Raw genomic sequence first — 17,215 nt, 5'->3', positions numbered from 1 at the left:
CACCACAATGCTTGCCCGCTGGGAATGTCTTCCCCCTATTCCCCCCCCCCCAACATGTCCACATTCCAATCTCAAGGTGGTGACCTGGCCTCCCCCATGGCTGGAGACACATGAGCCCTGAGCAGGCAGGGCCAGCTGGGGGAGGGGGCTCCTTTGCCACCCTGGGTGACAGGGGACCCTCTCTGGCCAGAACCCCCAGATCTGAGGTGCCTCCAATCTTTACCTCAAGGGACTCTTTTTTGGGGGAAGGGGCTGGTTGCCAGGACAACAGCCCCCCACCTCTGCCCGGGAACAAAGGGGGCAGGCAGGAGAGCCAAGAACTGGGTGTTCTTTCCCTGCCAACGTGACTGGCACATCCTGGCAGCTGGCACTCGGAGGGCCATGTCCTGAGCCACCAAGCCTGGCTACCCCAGACAAGTCCACTCAGTGTGAGGGCAGTGAGGAGCGGGGGTGGGGTGGGGTGGGGGTGGGTGGCTGCAGCCCGGAGAGGTGATGACTAGTTCCTGGTCAGCTGCCCTCAGGCCTCTGTCCCGGCACCTTCTGACAAGGAAGTCTGCCCACTCTGCCTACAGGACTTCACATTAAGGCCAGGGGGCCTCAGATGTCTGGCTCCGAGCTGAACAGGACACCAGGGCCCCGGGGACAAAGGCCAAGGGGCGGGCTTCCTGCTGTGGGACTGCCTGGCCTGGAAGGGTTTGGGCCATGGGACAGTGGGTCTTAACACATCTCCCCTCCCCCAAGCCTGTTGCCACAACCACGCAGGGGGTAGTGGACAGCCGGCGCCATGATGGGGGGTGGGGGTGTGGAAGAGGGGTGACAGGCCAAGGCCTGCATGCTAAAAGACCCCGGCTCCCTGCAGTGAGTGTGCCTGAGGAGACAAAACCTTGCCTCCTGGCCATCAGGCCCCAGTTGGTCAGGCTGTCTACCCACTGGTTGGATCTGCAGCTAGGGGAGACTGGCAGGCCTGTCATGGCCTGGGTAAGGCTGCCAGAAAAAAATAAGGACCGGTAGGTAAAAGTAATTTCTTAGCATAAGTATGTCCTTTGCAATATTTTCAACATACTTATGCTAAAGTATTCATTGTGTATCTGGAATTCACATTTAATTGGGTGTCTTGTATTTTTATGTGATAAGTCTGCCATCCTAGGCCAGGGGCTTTGGGAGAGGCAAAACTGAGCTCACCAATGTCCCCCTAAACTTGTTCCTTGTCTGCTCCCAGCCTCAGGGATGGCCTCGCTATCCCTGTCCCCCTCCCCACCTTCACACACACCTCAGAACCTCCAGCTAAAGGTCCACACCAACCACATCTTCTGAGCCATGGCCTGTCCATTATCCCTCGGTAGTCTCTCTCCCATCTGCCCCCACCCCCTGCAGACCCAGCCACGGGCCATCAGTTCCCACCACACTACTATCCTTCCTCACCTAGCTATGCTTTCCCAAAAGCTTTCTGCTCTTTCAGGACCCCAGGCATGGGCCATCACCCCAACCTGAGTCAGGTCCTGTCACTCATCTGCCCACAGCCCTCCAGAGCTCCCAATCCTCAGGGTAAAAGCCCAAGTGCTACCTGCTTCCCTTGAGGCCCTGCACAGGCACCTCCCTGCACACCCCTCTCCCCTCTCTCCCCCTCGCTCACTCTGCTCCAGCCACAAGGACCTCCAAGCTGTTCCTCCAAGATGATGGGCACAGCGCTGCCTCAGGGCCTTTGCACCAGCTGTTACTGCGGCCTGGAGCACACCTTGTCCAGACAGCCACACAGTTCAGCGGCCTCCCCTCCTATAGATCTCAGCTCAAATGTCACCATCTCAGTGAGCTCTCCCTTGTCTACCTTTATTTAAAATTGCAAACCACCCTGCCTCCCTATCTTCCTTTTCTGCTGTATTTTTCTCCACAGATCATACCACATTCTAATATACTATGTAATATGTAGTTTTGTATCTGGTCCATCTCCCTCCATGAGGGCAGGGATTTCCTCTGTCTGGTTCACTGCCATATCCCCAGCCAAGCACACAAGAGGCACTTAATAAATACTTCCTGAATGAATAAGCATCACTGTGCCTGAAATGTCCTTCTTAAGTCCCACCTTTTCTTCAAGACTCACCTGAAGCAGGTGGGCTTGTTTTCCTCTTTCAGGTCTCCTTTACCCACAGAGCAGCCCGAGAGATCGTTCAAGTGCTCCAACCTGCCCTTGCTGACCCTGCTCTAGACCCTTCTGTGGCTCCTAATGCCCTCAGGACTCTGTCAGCCTGTCCCTTGCCAACCTGACTCTAACTCCATCTCTTCTCCCATCTCTCCTCCCTGACACTCCTGTCCCCGCCACTCTCTGCCCTTCAGCCCACTCTGCACCGTCACTCTCTGTTCCCTCTGCCTGGAAAAGCTCTTCAGCACCTTCACCTGCCTGACCCCTATTCATCTCTCAGGCCTCCACTTACATACTATCTCCTCCTGGAAGCCTTCCAGGACTCCCCCGACCCCCCACCCACCTGGGACCAGTACCTCCTGGGGGCTCAACCATGCCTGTGCAACCCCCATCACAGCCCTGATCACCCTCTATTTTATCTACTTGGTCACCAGAGCCAACTCATCCATCACACAGGAGACCCAGGGCCCACAATACTTTTAGGGACCTACAGAATGGTTTCATTTTAATTTCTCTGTAAGTCAGAAGAAAAAAATGAATAAAATAATACCAACTTGGTTGTAAGAGATCATTTGTAGTATTTTTTTCATAGAGGGAGGGACCTGCAATGGCAAAGTGCCTCAGGCTCACAGAGGTCTTAACGTGGCCCTGCTGATCCCCACTGTGTCTCCCCACTGGACCAAGAGTGCCCTGGAGGTTGAGACTGCCCAGCCCAGGCCTGGCACATAGGAGGTGCTTAGTAATTGTTTGTTGAATGGCTGAATATCCACTGATCACTGGGTCCTCAAGGCCAGGCCTGACATAGCTCACACATATTAGGAGATGCTTGACACATAGATGGACGGAGGGAAGGGTCAGAGGGCACAGACACCTGGACCAGGCAAAGACCAATCAGGAAGCGGCAGCGCCACCTTGTGGCACAACACTGGCCTGCCTCTTCCTCCCTTACACTCAGGGGAAAAGAACTGGAGTTTTCTGAGCCCTCCTACTAGAAGAGGTGGAGGGGAAGAGGGAAAGGAGGAAGAGGAGAAGGAAGGGAGAATGGGGATGAGGGAGAGGAGGAGGAAGAGTGGGGGAAGAGGGAGAGGAGAGGGAGGAGAAGGGGAAGAGGGGGAAGAAGAGGAAGAGGAGGAAGGGAGAGGCAGGAGGAAAGGGAGAAGGAGGAGGAGGAAATAGTTCAGAAAACAGCAACTATTTCTTACCTCCCACCCTGGGGCTGTCGGACAGGGGTTGCCCTCCAGGAGCTTCCCCCAAGGCTGGGAGGTGACAGAGTCTCCATGAAGACATAGCTAAGCAGAGAGAGGGAAATGGGTTTGGGGTAGGGTTGTCAGATTTAGCAAAACCAACAAAATAAAAAGGATGCCCAGCTCCATTTGAATTTCAGATTAACAATGAATAATTTTTTAGTATAAGTATATCCCAAGTACTGCATGTGATACACCTCTAAAATGTAGTCATTGTTGACCTGAAATTCAAATTGAACTGGGCATTCTGTAGCTTATCTGGCAACCCTAGTTTGGGGGAGCTGGGGAAGGTAGGCAGGAAGGCTTCCAGGAGGAGGGGACAGTGGTGGTGGAAAGGGAGTGGTGCAACTGCTCTTTCCTTCCCCTCCCCCACCCACATATGCACATGCCCAATGGCAAATGACCCTGATTGCACTCACAAGGGACTGGAGGTGGGGGTTGATCCCCACACCAGCAAAGGAGGTGAGCACAACTGTCATTTTGTTCAGAAAATGCGGGGCAAAATCACCAGGACTTAATTTTCCAATTCAGAATTGGGTTACATCCCCTTGACCACGAATATTTTGACCACATCCCAGCACTGAAGGCTACTTGGAAGCTGAAGGCTACCAGGCATATCTCCCAGTGACTTTCAAGCTGTGTGACTTTGAACAAGTCACTTCACCTCTCTGAGTTCTATACATCCCTGACCCCCCTCTCTTCCACCTCTCCCCATCCCACACTCTGCTCCAGCCACTTCGGCTTCCTGGCTGCACCTCCAATTCGATAGGCATGGTCCAGCCTCAGGGCCTTTGCACATGCTGTTCCCTTCATCAGAAACACTCTTCCCGATCTCTACATGGCTCCTTCCTTTCCTCCCTCACTTCAGTGTTCAAATGGTACTCAGAAAGGCCTCCCCTGATCACCCTATTAAAACCCCACATTCTTGCTCCCAGTCCTTTGCTTTTCTTCTCAGTAGCACTTACCACCACCTGACCCATTATGCATTTTACTCACTTATCTTGTTTATTGTCCGTCTTTCCCACTGGGTGGTGAACGCCACAAAGCCAGCATCTGTTTTACTCACTGCTGTGTCCCCAGTGCCCAGCACATCAGCTCAACAAAAATTGTTGAATGAATGAACGAGTAGGAAAAAAGACCTGCAAGCAAATGTGAAATTTGTATCTGCTATAGCTTATTGCTTAAATCATTTTGGGGTCTGACGCACTTGCAAATCTAACTAGCTGCACGTGGTTACTTAAATGTGAATATTCAGCGTCTTGGTGTGCAATAGCCACAGGCTATTAGAGGCCACCATATTGGATGGGGCAGAATTCTAGACCTTTAACGTCTCAGAAAGCTCTGTTGCACAGCGTGAGTTTAGACCCTCTCAATAAAATACATTTAGTCACAGACATCCAATTTTTTCCATGTTCTTTCTGGGGGTTCCAGAAGTCCCACCCCAACCCACATCATTTAACAAAGGTGGCAAACTGGTGGCCCCTAGACTGCATAAGGCCCCAGTTGGATTTTATTTGGTCCAGTAGTTTTCTAAGAGGCGGGACACTGCTTCTAGTCTGGAATTCCCGTGGATCTATGAATCCCTGGTGGGCCTCCATGCAGCAACGCCTTGCCTGTCTAGGCAGGGTATACTGCCACCCCATTTACTTCCTGGTTGGCCCCTGGGGACATCTGAATTTGAGGCCTGGTTTATAGACCAAGAGGATGGAGGTTAGTTTCTTTTGGAGGGGGGAAAAAAAAACACACCCCGAATGGGTGCAGCTTCAGGAAGGGGTTGATCCAGGAGTCAGAGATCCAGGAGTTGGTCCCTGCTTTGCCCCTAGTAGGCCATTTCTGTGCCTCAGTTTTCTCATCTGTAAAATTGGGGACAAAGGGACACATAGTATTGGAAAATTAAGTGGTGCTATACAGGTCAGTGTGGGCAGAAGGCACTGAACTATCTGCCCACAGCTGTGGTTAAAGCTGTTCATTAATGCTAGGTCGGGTTTGGTTCCCTCAGCTTTGTGCCCATGGTGGGAGCATGGCCGCTGAGCAATGAGTTCTCACAGCCTCAGTTTGGCCACCGGAGAGAAGGGGGCCCGTGGGACCCCAGGGTCACACTCACCTCCCAGGACCAAGTTCATAAGGTCTCTAGGTGGGGCCAGGGCGCCCTTGGCTGGATCTGGCTTTGTATACAGTTTTCCCCAACAAGGGGCACCCCAAGTCCGACCTTTCCTGGACTTTACTTGTGGCTCCAACGTCCCGGGCCGGAGAGAGGCGTGGCCTGGCGGCCCCCAACACAATTGGTCCTCCGGCCCGTCACTCCTGGGCGCCCGCCCCCCAGTATAAAATCCCGCCCTGGGCCGGTCCAAGACGGTTTTGGAGCCGGCCTTAAAGTCGTGGCCGCCGTGCCAGGGACGTCCCGCTGACCGCGGTGAGAGGCGGGGGTGCCCGATTGAGGTGGGGGGCGGTGCCCGCCAAGTCCTGGGGCGCCCCAGGGGAGGAAGGGGCGGGGAGGGCCTTACCAGAGACTCTGCTGGTCTCTGCGGCCTGGGGGAAGGGCCTCCAGCCCGGGCTGAGCACCCCTCCCTTTTTCCCCCAATCCAACTTCTGGAACAGCCTTGATTTTCAAACTCTCTCTATTCCTGGGACTTTCGGGACTAGTTGCGAAAAAGCCCCCTAGAAGTGGCAGTATCAGGGGGGGAGACAAATCCCGCGTCCCAACCACATCCTCTCCAAATTTAAAGTGTGCTTTCTTTGCAAACTCAGTTTGGAGGTAAGCCGAAGCCCATCCTGCACAGGAATCCCGCCCTCCCTGGGACTTCAGACTTACCCCCTCTTACCCGGGAGCAGTTCTTCTGCCTAGCACAGCCCCTCCCCTAGCAAAAAAAAAAAATGGTTTTGCTGCCTGGGGCCCTTCCTTGCCCCAGCTGACAGTGGGGAGGTCGAGGGCAAACTCCGCCCCTTCCCCTGGGTGGTGTGGCCAGCGGATTGCTTAAGGCGACTTGGGGGAAGGCCTACCCCTTATCTGAGTCCTTGGAACCTTTGTCTGGACGAAAAAGAAGGGCCGGGCCTGGGACTTTGGCCTCTGGAAACTTTGTATCTTGGATCTTAGTGTATCCTGGCTGCAGCACGTAGGCTGCGCGATTCCATCCAATTCCAGCCTACTCTTCTCTGGCAGCTGGGGCTGACATCTGCAATGGTTGCCCTTGGTTAAACCGGTTCCTGAAGGGATTGATGGACAAAAGGGGATGAGAGGGAGGACTTTTTTTTTAAGATTTTATTGGGGAATTGGGGGAGGGGAACTGCACTGGGAAATCAGGGGAAGGAGAACAGACAAGTTGCTGTCCTTTGGTTCTTCAGTCTAGTTGTGGAGGACGTCGCTTCACTGGCCCATGTTGGTATTATCATTGCGTTGTTCCCGGGTGAGGCAGATCGGTCGCCAGCTTCTGGACGGCCGCTCACGGTGGCTCTTGGCAGCTCTTGTTGGCTGCTGACTGCTCACGGTAGCTTATGGCAGCCCACTGCTGCTTCATTGCAGCCAGCGCTGTCACCGGCGACTCATGGCAGCCCAGCTCCAGGTCGAGCTGTTGTTCAGCATCTTAGCTGTAGAGGGCGCAGCGTTGCTGGCCCTCATGTGGAATCGGAACCGGGGCTGTGCTTCTCAGAGCTGGCGTCCCAAGCCAACTCTTACCCAACACAGACACTCGGCCGGCCCAGAGAGCGAGGACTTCTAAGCTGCCCAGGTGAGCTCAGGCTCTGAGGAAGGTGAGGGAAATAATAGGAGTCAGGTGATGATCACCAGGGCCAAGTGTGTTTCCTCATCTACTTTCCAGTTGGACCTGTGCAGTAAGCAGGAAGTTCATTCCTGGCTGGCTTCACCCTTTGCACCCCGCAGCCAGCCGGAGTGATGCAATATGGATCTGTTTATTGAGCAACTCCAATGTTCCAGGCTAAGCGCCACATGTGCAGCCTCCTCCAATCCGCAGAGACTCTGACCTAGGAATGGCTATCCCTATTGTATAGATGTGGCAAGCAAGGCTCCGAGGGGCTGCTGCCTTCCCAAGCTCCCACCGCTAGTGAGCTGCAAAGCTGGGATTAAAACCCGGTTTGGACTCCAGAAGCGGTGCTCTTAAAACACCAGGTTCCACTTGGAGGATGTTGAAACACACCTGGGCCCCCTTCCTTGGAAGGAAACTCAGAATCAAGGTCAGGAGCGCTCAACAGGCTCACCTGAGAAATAGCTGGGGAACCAACCTGTAAGGCAGGCACTACCGTTAGCCCCATTTTATAGGTGAGAAGACTGAGGCTAGTGTAGAGGAAGCTCCTTGCTCAAAGTATTGTAGCATGGCGTGGGCAGAGCCGGGACTTCTAGAATCTAGTGCAATGATCTTCTACCCATCTCACCTCACCTGGCCAGGAAAATGGAGTACACCTGTGGCTTCTATCGCATGTGCAAATGTGTGCATTACATTCACCTGGGGAGCCTCCCTCACCCTTCCCACACCCCTGAGTCTGACTTGATTGGTCTTCAGTGGGGCTAGACATGGTCTAACAGCTTCTTATTTTTCTTTTTAACCTTTTTTTTTTTTAACGGGTAATATTACATACCTGGCTCAAAAGTCAGAAGCCTGCCCCAGCTACCCAATCTTCCTCCCTGAAAGGTGGCAACCTTTAACAGTTTCCTGTGTCTCTAAAGATTCTGTGCCAATGTAAGCAAATGCTTTTGCTTTTGCCAGTTCATACCTTTTGTCTCTTAACTGTATCTTGGTCCACGTCAATTACATGTAAATTTCCATTCTTCCCCCCCCCCCAGGCATTTGGCTAGCCTTTTATTTTCTTTATTCCCCTTCTGCTGGACAACCAGGTTGTTACCAGTGTCTTATGACCGACACAGGGCTCTGCCCACATGGCAGTACAAGTGTGGGACAGTCCTCAAAGTGAGGTTTGTGGGTCAAAGGGAAGATGCCTCTTGAAACCTGGTAGCTCTTGGCAAATTGCTGTCCACAGAGGTTTTGCACCATGGGTTTCTCTCTCGAGTATTGATACAGGTGAATCCTGAGAGGGCTGGCTGTACCCTGACCTCGCCTCAGATCAACTTGTTAGAAATGCAGGTTCTTGGCTCTGCTGAGTCAGCACCTGTTTTTCAACAGGCCCACAGGCACATGTCTGTGATTGAGAGGCAGGGCTTTCACAAATGGTGACGGGAGCGGGGTGGGGGATCAGAGGGCAGGTGTGAATGTGGACTTCCCCCTGGAAGGAGGGGCAGGACAGACTATGTCCTGACTAGTCCATCTGTCCACAGAGCGTGCTTCTGAAAAATGTCTACCGTTGAGACAGAAGCCCCTGCCAGCACCCCAGTGTCAGCAGAAGAACCAGTACAGCAGGTGAGGAAGCTCTGGGCTTTGTGGGGTGAGGTGTCCACATCATGGTACCATGGCAAGGAGCCAGGGAGCTGCTGGCAGCACATGGGGGTCAAGGGATATCTTTGCGAGTGGGTGGGGGACAGCCAGCAGACAAACTCATAACAAGCGCCCCACTACATGGGAGCAGGAGAACCTGGAAGCTCAAAGGCTCTTGGGAGGACGGGGGTACTGTTTGAAACTGCCAGGCTCCCCCCAAACTAAATGTTCCCTGCCTCTGGAGGTTCTCTGAGGGACCTCCTTCCCGGAAGTCAGTCCCTATGCCTCTTCCCTCTCCCCAGTTTAAATAAAGGTCTCTTTTAATAAACTCTTAAGGTATCATCCACATACTATGAAATTCACCCTTATGAAGGGTACTACTCATTGAATTTTAGTAAACTACCAAGTTATGCAGCCATCACCACCATACAATTTCAGAACATTTTTCATCTCCCCCCAAAAGAGACACTATACCCATTACCAGTCACTCCCCAGTCCCCCTTCCTCCTTGGCAACCACTCATCTAGTTTATGTCTCTATGGGTTTTCCTATTTTGGACATTTCGTATAAATGGACACATAACATTACATCCTTTTGTGTCTGGCTTCCGTGTAGCGTGTCAGTGCTTCATTCCTGTTTTGAAATTGAGGTAAAAGAAAATTCAAGTGTGCAACCATCCCCACTATCTAATTCCAGAACTTTTTCATCACTCCAAATGGAAATCCCATCCCCATTAATAGTCACTCCCATTCCCTCCTCCCCCCAGCCCCTGCAACCAGTACTCTGCTCTCTGTGGATTTACCTATTCTGGACATTTCATATAAATGAAATCATAAAATCATTTTATAAAAATTGAGGCTTCTGCGTTACTTACCTCATAAGTGGACAAAAATATTTGTCCTTTGTGTCTGGCTTATTTCACTGAGCATCATGTCCTCAAGGTTAATCCATGTTGTAGCAGGTGTCAGAATATCCTTCCTTTCTAAGGCTGAGTAATATTCCTTTGTGTGGATGGACCATACTGTGTTTATCTGTTCAACTGTCAATGGACACTTGGGTTGCTTGCACATTTTAAGCTATTGTAAATAATGCTGCTATGAACACAGGTGTACAGATATGGCTTCAAGACACTGTTTTCAATTCTTTCATCTGTATGCTCAGAAGTGGAATTGCTGGATCATATGGTAATTCTATTTTTCGTTTTTTGAGAAATTACCATAATGTTTCCCACAGCAGCTGTACCATTTTGCATTCCCACCAGCAGTGCACACGGGTTCCAATTTGTCCACATCCTCGCCAGCACTTGTTATTTTCTGATTTTGTTTTTGTTTTATAGCAGCCATCCTAACAGATGTGGGAGGTGTGAGGTGGTATCTCATTGTAGTTTTGAATTGCATCGCTCTAAATGATTAGTGATGTTGTGCGTCTTTTCATGTACCTATTGGCCATTTGTAAACTATGTTTGTTTGTTTTTTAAAGATTTTATTGGGGAATTGAGGGAGGGGAACAGCGTTGGGGAATCGGGGAAGGGAAACAGACAAGTTGCTGTCCTTTTGTTCTTCAGTCTAGTTGTGGAGGACATCACTTCCCTGGCCCATGTTGGTATTATCATTGCGCTCTTCCTGGGTGAGGCAGTCGCTCACCAGCCATTGAACAGCCACTCATGACAGCTTAAGGCAGCTCACGCCCTTGGCCGGCCAGCCCCAGTGCAGCCTACGCCATTGCTGGCGACTCACAGCAGCCCAGCTCTGGGTTGAGCTGTTGTTCACCATCTTAGCTGTAGAGGGTGCAGTGTCACTGGCCCTCATGTGGTATCCGAACCGGGGCCCTGCTTCTCAGAGCTGGTGTCCCAAGCCAACTCCTCACCAACACACCACTCGGCCGGCCCGAAGCTATGTAATTTATTTATTTTTTTATTTTATTTTTTTAAGCTGAGCTATCCTGCCACCTGTTGGCAGCTCAGCAGCTGCTCATCTCGGGCCAGGAATCGAACTGTTGTTGCTCAGAGCTCAAACTCTTGAGCGAGCTCTTAACCAACTGAGCCATCCGACCAGCCCAGCTATGTATTTTTTGGGGTTTTTTTTGTTTTGTTTTGTTTTGTTTTGTTTTGTTTTTAAGCTGAGCCACCCTGCCACCTGTTGGCAGCTCAGCAGCAGCTCAGCTCGGGCCGTGAATCAAACCAGTGACCTTGTTGCTCAGAGCTCACACTCTTGAGTGAGCTCTTAACCAACTGAGCCGGCCCTCCAGCTATGTATTTTTTAAAACATACTTTATACCGCATTTTCTTTTACCTGCTCACTGTTAGACATTGGGGTTGTTTCCACTTCTTGGCCACTATGAATAAGACTGCTATGAACTGTCAACAAAAGGTTGCTGCCACCAATCTAATGCCAACAACAGTCCCCAATCTGGGGTGCAGTGAAAGAAGAGACTTCATTCAAGTGAACAGTTTCCAAACCAGGAACATAGTCTCTATTGGAAACCAAAAGTGGGATAGAGGGCCCATTCTGGTCCTGATTGGTCCATTTTTATGCAAATGAGAAACCCAAATTGGCAGTTTGGTCAGGCCACATAGCACTGTCCTGATTGGTCAGAATTATGCGTCCTGACTGCCATTATGGAGCCACTCTGATTGGTAGATGCAGATGCAAATAAGGATATAGCTTCACAGCTCCAATTGGATGGGCAAGTCTCAGCCCATTGGTCGAAAAACAATTCTAGGAACCCCTTTATCAGTGTTTGGCTCAGCATTCAGGAGCAGTGTAGGCGCCTTGGCAGCTCAGTCTGTGGCTTTTCCCTGCAATGCAGTGCGTATGAGGGGCCTCTATCAACAATGGCTGCTAGGCTCTGATTATAAATTTGGTCTCAATTAACCACAAGGAGGGTTTCTGGCAGATATATTCTTTCTTAAGGTTCAGAACATTCAAGTATAAGTCTCGTGTACACGTGTGTTTTTCCTATCTTTAGGGTAGATTTCCAGGAGTGGAATTGCTGGATCCTGTGGTAAATTTGTTATTAGGTTCTGAAGAGACCACATAGCCTGGAGGCAGATGGCCCAAGTCCAACGCCCAGCTTTGCAACCTCTGGTTTTGTGATCTTGAGTGACGAGGCCTCAGTTTACCCTCCCGTAAAACTAGAGTAATACTATCCATCTCCCAGGATAGGCAATTAAGTTCTATGAACAGCCCCTGTGAGAGTTAACTCTTCTGCCAGCATCTTTACGTGCATGATCTTTGCAACTCCAGGACAGGAGCAACCTCCCATTTTATGGAAACTGAAGCTCAGAAGGGCTGTCGCAACTACTCAATTCCGTTTTTATAAAGTGAAAGCAGCCATGTTCCATGTATAAATGAATGGGTGTTGCTGTATTTACAAAACCAGGGAGCAACGGAATATTATTTAGCCATATAAAGGGAGGAAATACTGACACGCAGATGAACCTGGAGGACATCATGATCAGTGCAATAAGCCAGACACAAAAGGACAAATATGTGATTCCACTCACAGGAGGTCCCCAGACAAGTCAAATCCATAGAGACAGGAAGTAGCTGGTGGTGCCAGGGGCTGGGAGGAATAAAGTGTTTAATGGGGACAGAGCGTCTGTTTGGGAAGATGGAAAAGTTCTGAGATGGGTGGTGGGAATGGTTGCACAACGATACACTTAATGCCACTGAGCTGTATACTTAAAAATGGTTAAAATGGTAAATTTTATGCTATCTACATTTTACTACAATTTTTAAAACAAAAAATGAAGCACTGATACAGGCTACTACATGGACGAACCTTGAAAACATTACTCAGTGAAAGAAGTCAGACACAAAAGGCCACAGAATGTAGGATTCCATTTATATGAAACATCCAGAATAGGCAAATCCATAGAGACAGAAAGCAGATCAGTAGTTGCCGGGCCTGGAGGGAGGGGAGAATGAGTGACTGACTGTTAATGGGTGTGGAGTGATATGGAAATGTCTTGCAATTAGTGATGATAGTTCTACAACCTTGTGAATACACTAAACACTGAATTGTGCGCTTTAAAAATGGTGAAATATATGACGAGTGAACTCTTAGAAAAAAACAGACAAGAATAAAAAAATCAGGTGGTGGGCTGGACTTGGCCCGTGGTCCAATTTGCAGATCCCAGTTTTAGACCCTAAGCTCTGTGAGAGTGGGGTACTTGTCTCTTGTCACTACCTGGCACACAGTGGGTGTCAAGGGCATGTTCAAACAAATGAGCTCCAGAGCTAAGATAAAGGAAGCACGTGGCGAAACCCGAAGTTCCTGCCTTGTGCAACCGTGTGGGTGCCAAGAGAGGGTGAGCTGAGCCACTTCTCTGGCCGAGAGTGAGAGCAAAAGTTCCAGGCCTCCCAAGTTTTGGGCCCAGCCCCCCCAGGCTCCCCACCACCAGCCTAACCAGTCTCAGCTGCTTCTCCCCTGTAGCCCAGCGTGGTGGACCGTGTGGCCAACATGCCCCTCGTCAACTCCACCTGTAATATGGTGTCAGCGGCCTATACCTCCACCAAGGAGAACCACCCCCACGTCAAGACCATCTGTGATGTGGCAGAGAAAGGCGTGAAGACCCTCACAGCAGCCGCTGTCAGTGGGGCCCAGCCCATCCTGTCCAAGCTGGAGCCCCAGAGTGAGTGAAGCCCCGAGAGCATGGAACCTCCCCTTCTGGCTGTTTTGCAGGGGTCTGCCCCACCCCTGGCCCTATTCCCCTAAACCAGCAACAGCTAACCTTCCCAGGATCCCGAGGGATGCTCATGCGCGGTAACCATCATAGTTCTGTTTTGTACCCCCTGCAGTTGCAACAGCCAGCGAATACGCCCACAAGGGGCTGGATAAGCTGGAAGAGAACCTGCCCATCCTACAGCAGCAGACAGAGAAGGTAACAGACCTCCGCCATTGGGAGCCCCTGCGAGGACAGGGACCTACCTAGGTATTGAGTGTGTGGTCCACCCTAACTAGAATAGAAAGGTATGACAGCTTACTCCCTGGCCCCTCTTCTGTATGCCGCCCTATGCCCCGAATCTATTTCCCACTGAGCAGATGGACAAATGTTCTAAATGCCAGCCAGATCTGCTCAAAACCCCCTCGTGTCTCTCACCTTTCCCAGAGAAAAAGCCAAAGCCCTCCTCACAGCCTGCCTGGTCTCACATGATCTCGCCTCGCCGGCTCCCTGCCCTCATCACCCACCTCACTTGCTTCACACCACCAACACGGGCCTTCATATTCAGTGTTTTGTAACATCATTGCCCAGATGTACTGGACACGGTGATGGAAACAGTTCTTACCCTCATGGAACTTTCATTCTGGGGAGGTGGGGGAAAAGACAATGAACATACCTGGCTCAGGTCTACCCCAGGACCTTTGCACGTGCAGTTCCTTCTTTGTGGACCAGGTTTTCAGGTCTCTGGTCTAATCATACCTCTTCAGAGGCCCTCCCTCCCCTCTTAAAGAAGGTCCTTCTAGCTCAGTACTGTCCAGTAGACCTTTCTCTGGTATCCATGTTTTCTCCGCACTGTCCAATATGGAAACCACCAGCCAAATGAGGCAACTGAGTCCTCACAATGTGTTTGGTGTGACTGAGGAACTCAATTACTAATTTTAATTATTGTAAATTTAGGTAGCTACTTTTAATTTGTAACCATTACCATCCATTTTAGAATATCACCCCAAAAAGAAACTTCACACCCCTTAGCTGTTACTTTTCTTCTCATATAAAACACCCCAGCCCCTGACAACCACTGATTTACTTCCTGTCTCTGGACGTGCCTGTCTGAACATTTCACATAAATGTAATAACACACTGTGTGGCCTTGTGTGTCTGGCTTCTCTCATGAGCACTGTGTGTTCAAGGTCCATCCACATTGTAGCGAGTGTCAGCGCCTCCCTCCTTTTCATGGCTGAGTAATATTCCAGCATGTGGATGGACATTTTGTTTATTCATTCATCCGTTGATGGACATTTTAGAACATTTGGGACATTTGAGCCAGTTCTTGGCTATTATGAATAATATTGCCATTAACATTTGTGTACAAGTTACATTAGTTATTCTACAACATAAAATTCATCATCTTAATCACTTCTAAGTGTACAGCTCAGTGGCATTAAGCACATTCACATTGTCATACAACCACCCCCACCATCCATCTCCAGAACTTTCCATCTCCCAAACTGACTCTCTGACCCCATTAAACACTCACCCCACTCCCCCAACCCCTGGCACCAGCATCTACTTCCTGCCTCTATGACTCTGACTCCTCTGGGGACCTCCTGTGAGTGGAATCACAGTGTTTGTCCTTCTGTGACTGGCTTATTTCACTGAGCATAACGTCCTCAGTGTCCATCCACATTGTAGCAGGTGTCAGAATATCCTTTTCAAGGCTGAGTAATATTCCATCGCATGGATGGACCACATCCATGTAGAATGCAGAGATGCTGATGCTAGCCTGTCTCATAGGTCCTGGCAGACACCAAGGAACTTGTGTCGTCCAAGGTGTCAGGGGCCCGAGAAGCTGTGTCCAGCGCCAAGGACACGGTGACCACCCGAGTGACAGGGGCGGTAGACGTGACCCGGGGAGCCATGCAGAGTGGTATGGACATGACCAAGTCCATGGTGACCAGTGGTGTTCAGTCGGTCATGGGGTCCCGTGTGGGCCAGATGGTGCTGAGCGGGGTGGACACGGTACTGGGCAAGTCAGAGGAGTGGATGGACAACCACCTGCCCATGACAGACTCCGAGCTGGGTGAGTGTGGCCTATGGGCCTGGGACCCCTGCCTGAACCTTCCCACTTGGGGCTCCTCTTAGCCACCCAAAGTCTGTCCATTTGAATGAATATTTGCATGAACAAATAAATGCCTGGGTGGTGAGGGTAGCAACAGAGGAGAATCTGAGTGATTTTCCTGAGGGACTTGAGCGCCTGCTGAGCACAGGCCCTATTCTAGACACAGGAACCCAAGCAGTGAGCAAGATGGAAGCTTCTACTTTGTAGAATCAATGACGAGCTTGAGAGAAAAAAGAGCTGGCCAAGAGGGGACAGGGGAGGGTTTCAGGACACAGTAGAGATGAGGAGAGTTGCATTTTAAGGGGCCTCATGGGAAGGTGGCATTTGAGCACAAAACTGGAGGTAGAAGGGAGCCCTCTGGATATCTAGCAAAAGAATGGTACTGGGAGAAGGGCACAGTTCATCCTGAGGGAGGACCTTGCCTGGTATGTTGGAGGAACAGCAAGGAACCCCTGTGGCTGGAACAGAGTAAGTGAGACGAGGGCATGGAGGGGATGGGGGCAGGTCATGCAGGGCCGTTTGGGCCACTGGGAGGTCTGGGCTTGTTATCCCAAGGAAGAGCTGTGGGCAGAGAAGGCACTGGACCTAACTCAGGGGCTCACAGTTGCCCCCTGGTGGCTGTTTTGGGGAGGACAGACTGGGAGGTAAGGTGGGGAGCTAAGGGACCAGGCTGGCAAAAATGGGGGCTAGACCACATGGGGGCAGGAATGAAGATGAATGAAACCATTGGAACCAAAGTAGCTAGTCCTACTCATGGTCTCTACTTGTTCTGTCACACCCATGGCTCTTGCAGTGGGTCTTGTCTCCTGTTTCGATAGCTGGCCCTCCTATGCACACATGCCAGGGATTTTCAGCGTGCCCACGTTGTCAACTCCGCTGCCCACGGCAGCGATGGCCCATGAGAGCTGCGAGTAACTAGGCACCCTGCTATGTCCGGGGGGCAGCAGTTGCTCGGCCCCGGCTGACTGACCAGAGCTGGTTTGTTTGAATGAGGAGCCAAACATTTGGGAGAACTGGGAAAAGTTGAAGACAGACTAGATCAGGGTTTCCCAACTGTTGATATTCAGGGCCAGGTCACTCTCTGTCGGGCCTTCCTGAGTAGTAAGGGGTGCTGAGCAGCATTTCTGGTTTCCACCTACTCAGTACCAGGAGCACCCCCAGTCATGACAACCAAAAATGTCCCCAAGACATTGCCCAGTGTCCTCTCAGGGTCAGAATCACCTTCCAGATGAGAATTGCCACTTTGTTCTAGAACTTCATGTAAATGGAATCATGTGGTTCCCTAGTGGGCAAACAGCTCCTAATCATTACCTCCATCTCTTTCCATTTGGGATTCCAACAGGTGGCTATTAGAAGTATCGCTTTTTTCTATGTAGCTGGAAAACTTCTGTAGAGAAATTTCTCTGCAATTTTGATTGCCCCGAGGTACAGTTTATTGAGGAAAAGTGGGGCAAACAGCTAACATTTCTCCCTTTATTTATTTGGGCATCATGAGCTGGTTCACCAGTGCCCTCCATGCGTCAGTTGTGAGTTTTTTTGGTTTTTTTTAAGATTTTTATTGGGGAATTGGGGGATGGGAACAGACAAGTTGCTGTCGTTTTGTTCTTCAATCTAGTTGTGGAGGATGTTGCTTCACTGGCCCAAGTTGGCACCATCATTGCGCTCTTC

The 17,215-nt window shown here is 50.7% G+C and overlaps 2 protein-coding genes across 7 annotated transcripts in view; one reads left to right on the top strand and one right to left on the bottom strand.

The window, feature by feature from the left end:
- UHRF1 (ubiquitin like with PHD and ring finger domains 1) overlaps nt 1-5,610 on the bottom strand; it is a 65,044-nt gene extending 59,434 nt beyond the window's left edge. The window contains exons 1-2 of the mRNA XM_019653545.1: nt 5,486-5,610; nt 4,378-4,520 (exon numbers count right to left, since the gene is read on the bottom strand). The gene's annotated coding sequence lies outside the window, so the exon portion shown is untranslated. The remainder of the gene's footprint in view (nt 1-4,377; nt 4,521-5,485) is intronic.
- Nucleotides 5,611-5,716: 106 nt separating this feature from the next.
- Nucleotides 5,717-17,215, top strand: part of PLIN3 (perilipin 3) — a 20,161-nt gene continuing 8,662 nt past the window's right edge. For 4 of the 6 annotated variants that reach the window (XM_019653350.1, XM_019653347.1, XM_019653352.1 and 1 more), the window contains exons 1-5: nt 5,717-5,794; nt 8,666-8,747; nt 13,200-13,398; nt 13,565-13,647; nt 15,223-15,508. In XM_019653350.1, the coding sequence (XP_019508895.1) occupies nt 8,682-8,747; nt 13,200-13,398; nt 13,565-13,647; nt 15,223-15,508 (634 nt within the window). In that variant the 5' untranslated portion in view covers nt 5,717-5,794; nt 8,666-8,681. The other 2 variants (XM_019653349.1, XM_019653348.1) reach the window with 2 other exon arrangements.

Source organism: Hipposideros armiger, unplaced genomic scaffold (assembly GCF_001890085.2).
Source record: "Hipposideros armiger isolate ML-2016 unplaced genomic scaffold, ASM189008v1 scaffold_202, whole genome shotgun sequence".
NCBI classification, from domain to species: domain Eukaryota; kingdom Metazoa; phylum Chordata; class Mammalia; order Chiroptera; family Hipposideridae; genus Hipposideros; species Hipposideros armiger.
This window is presented reverse-complemented; position numbering and strand designations above follow the sequence as displayed.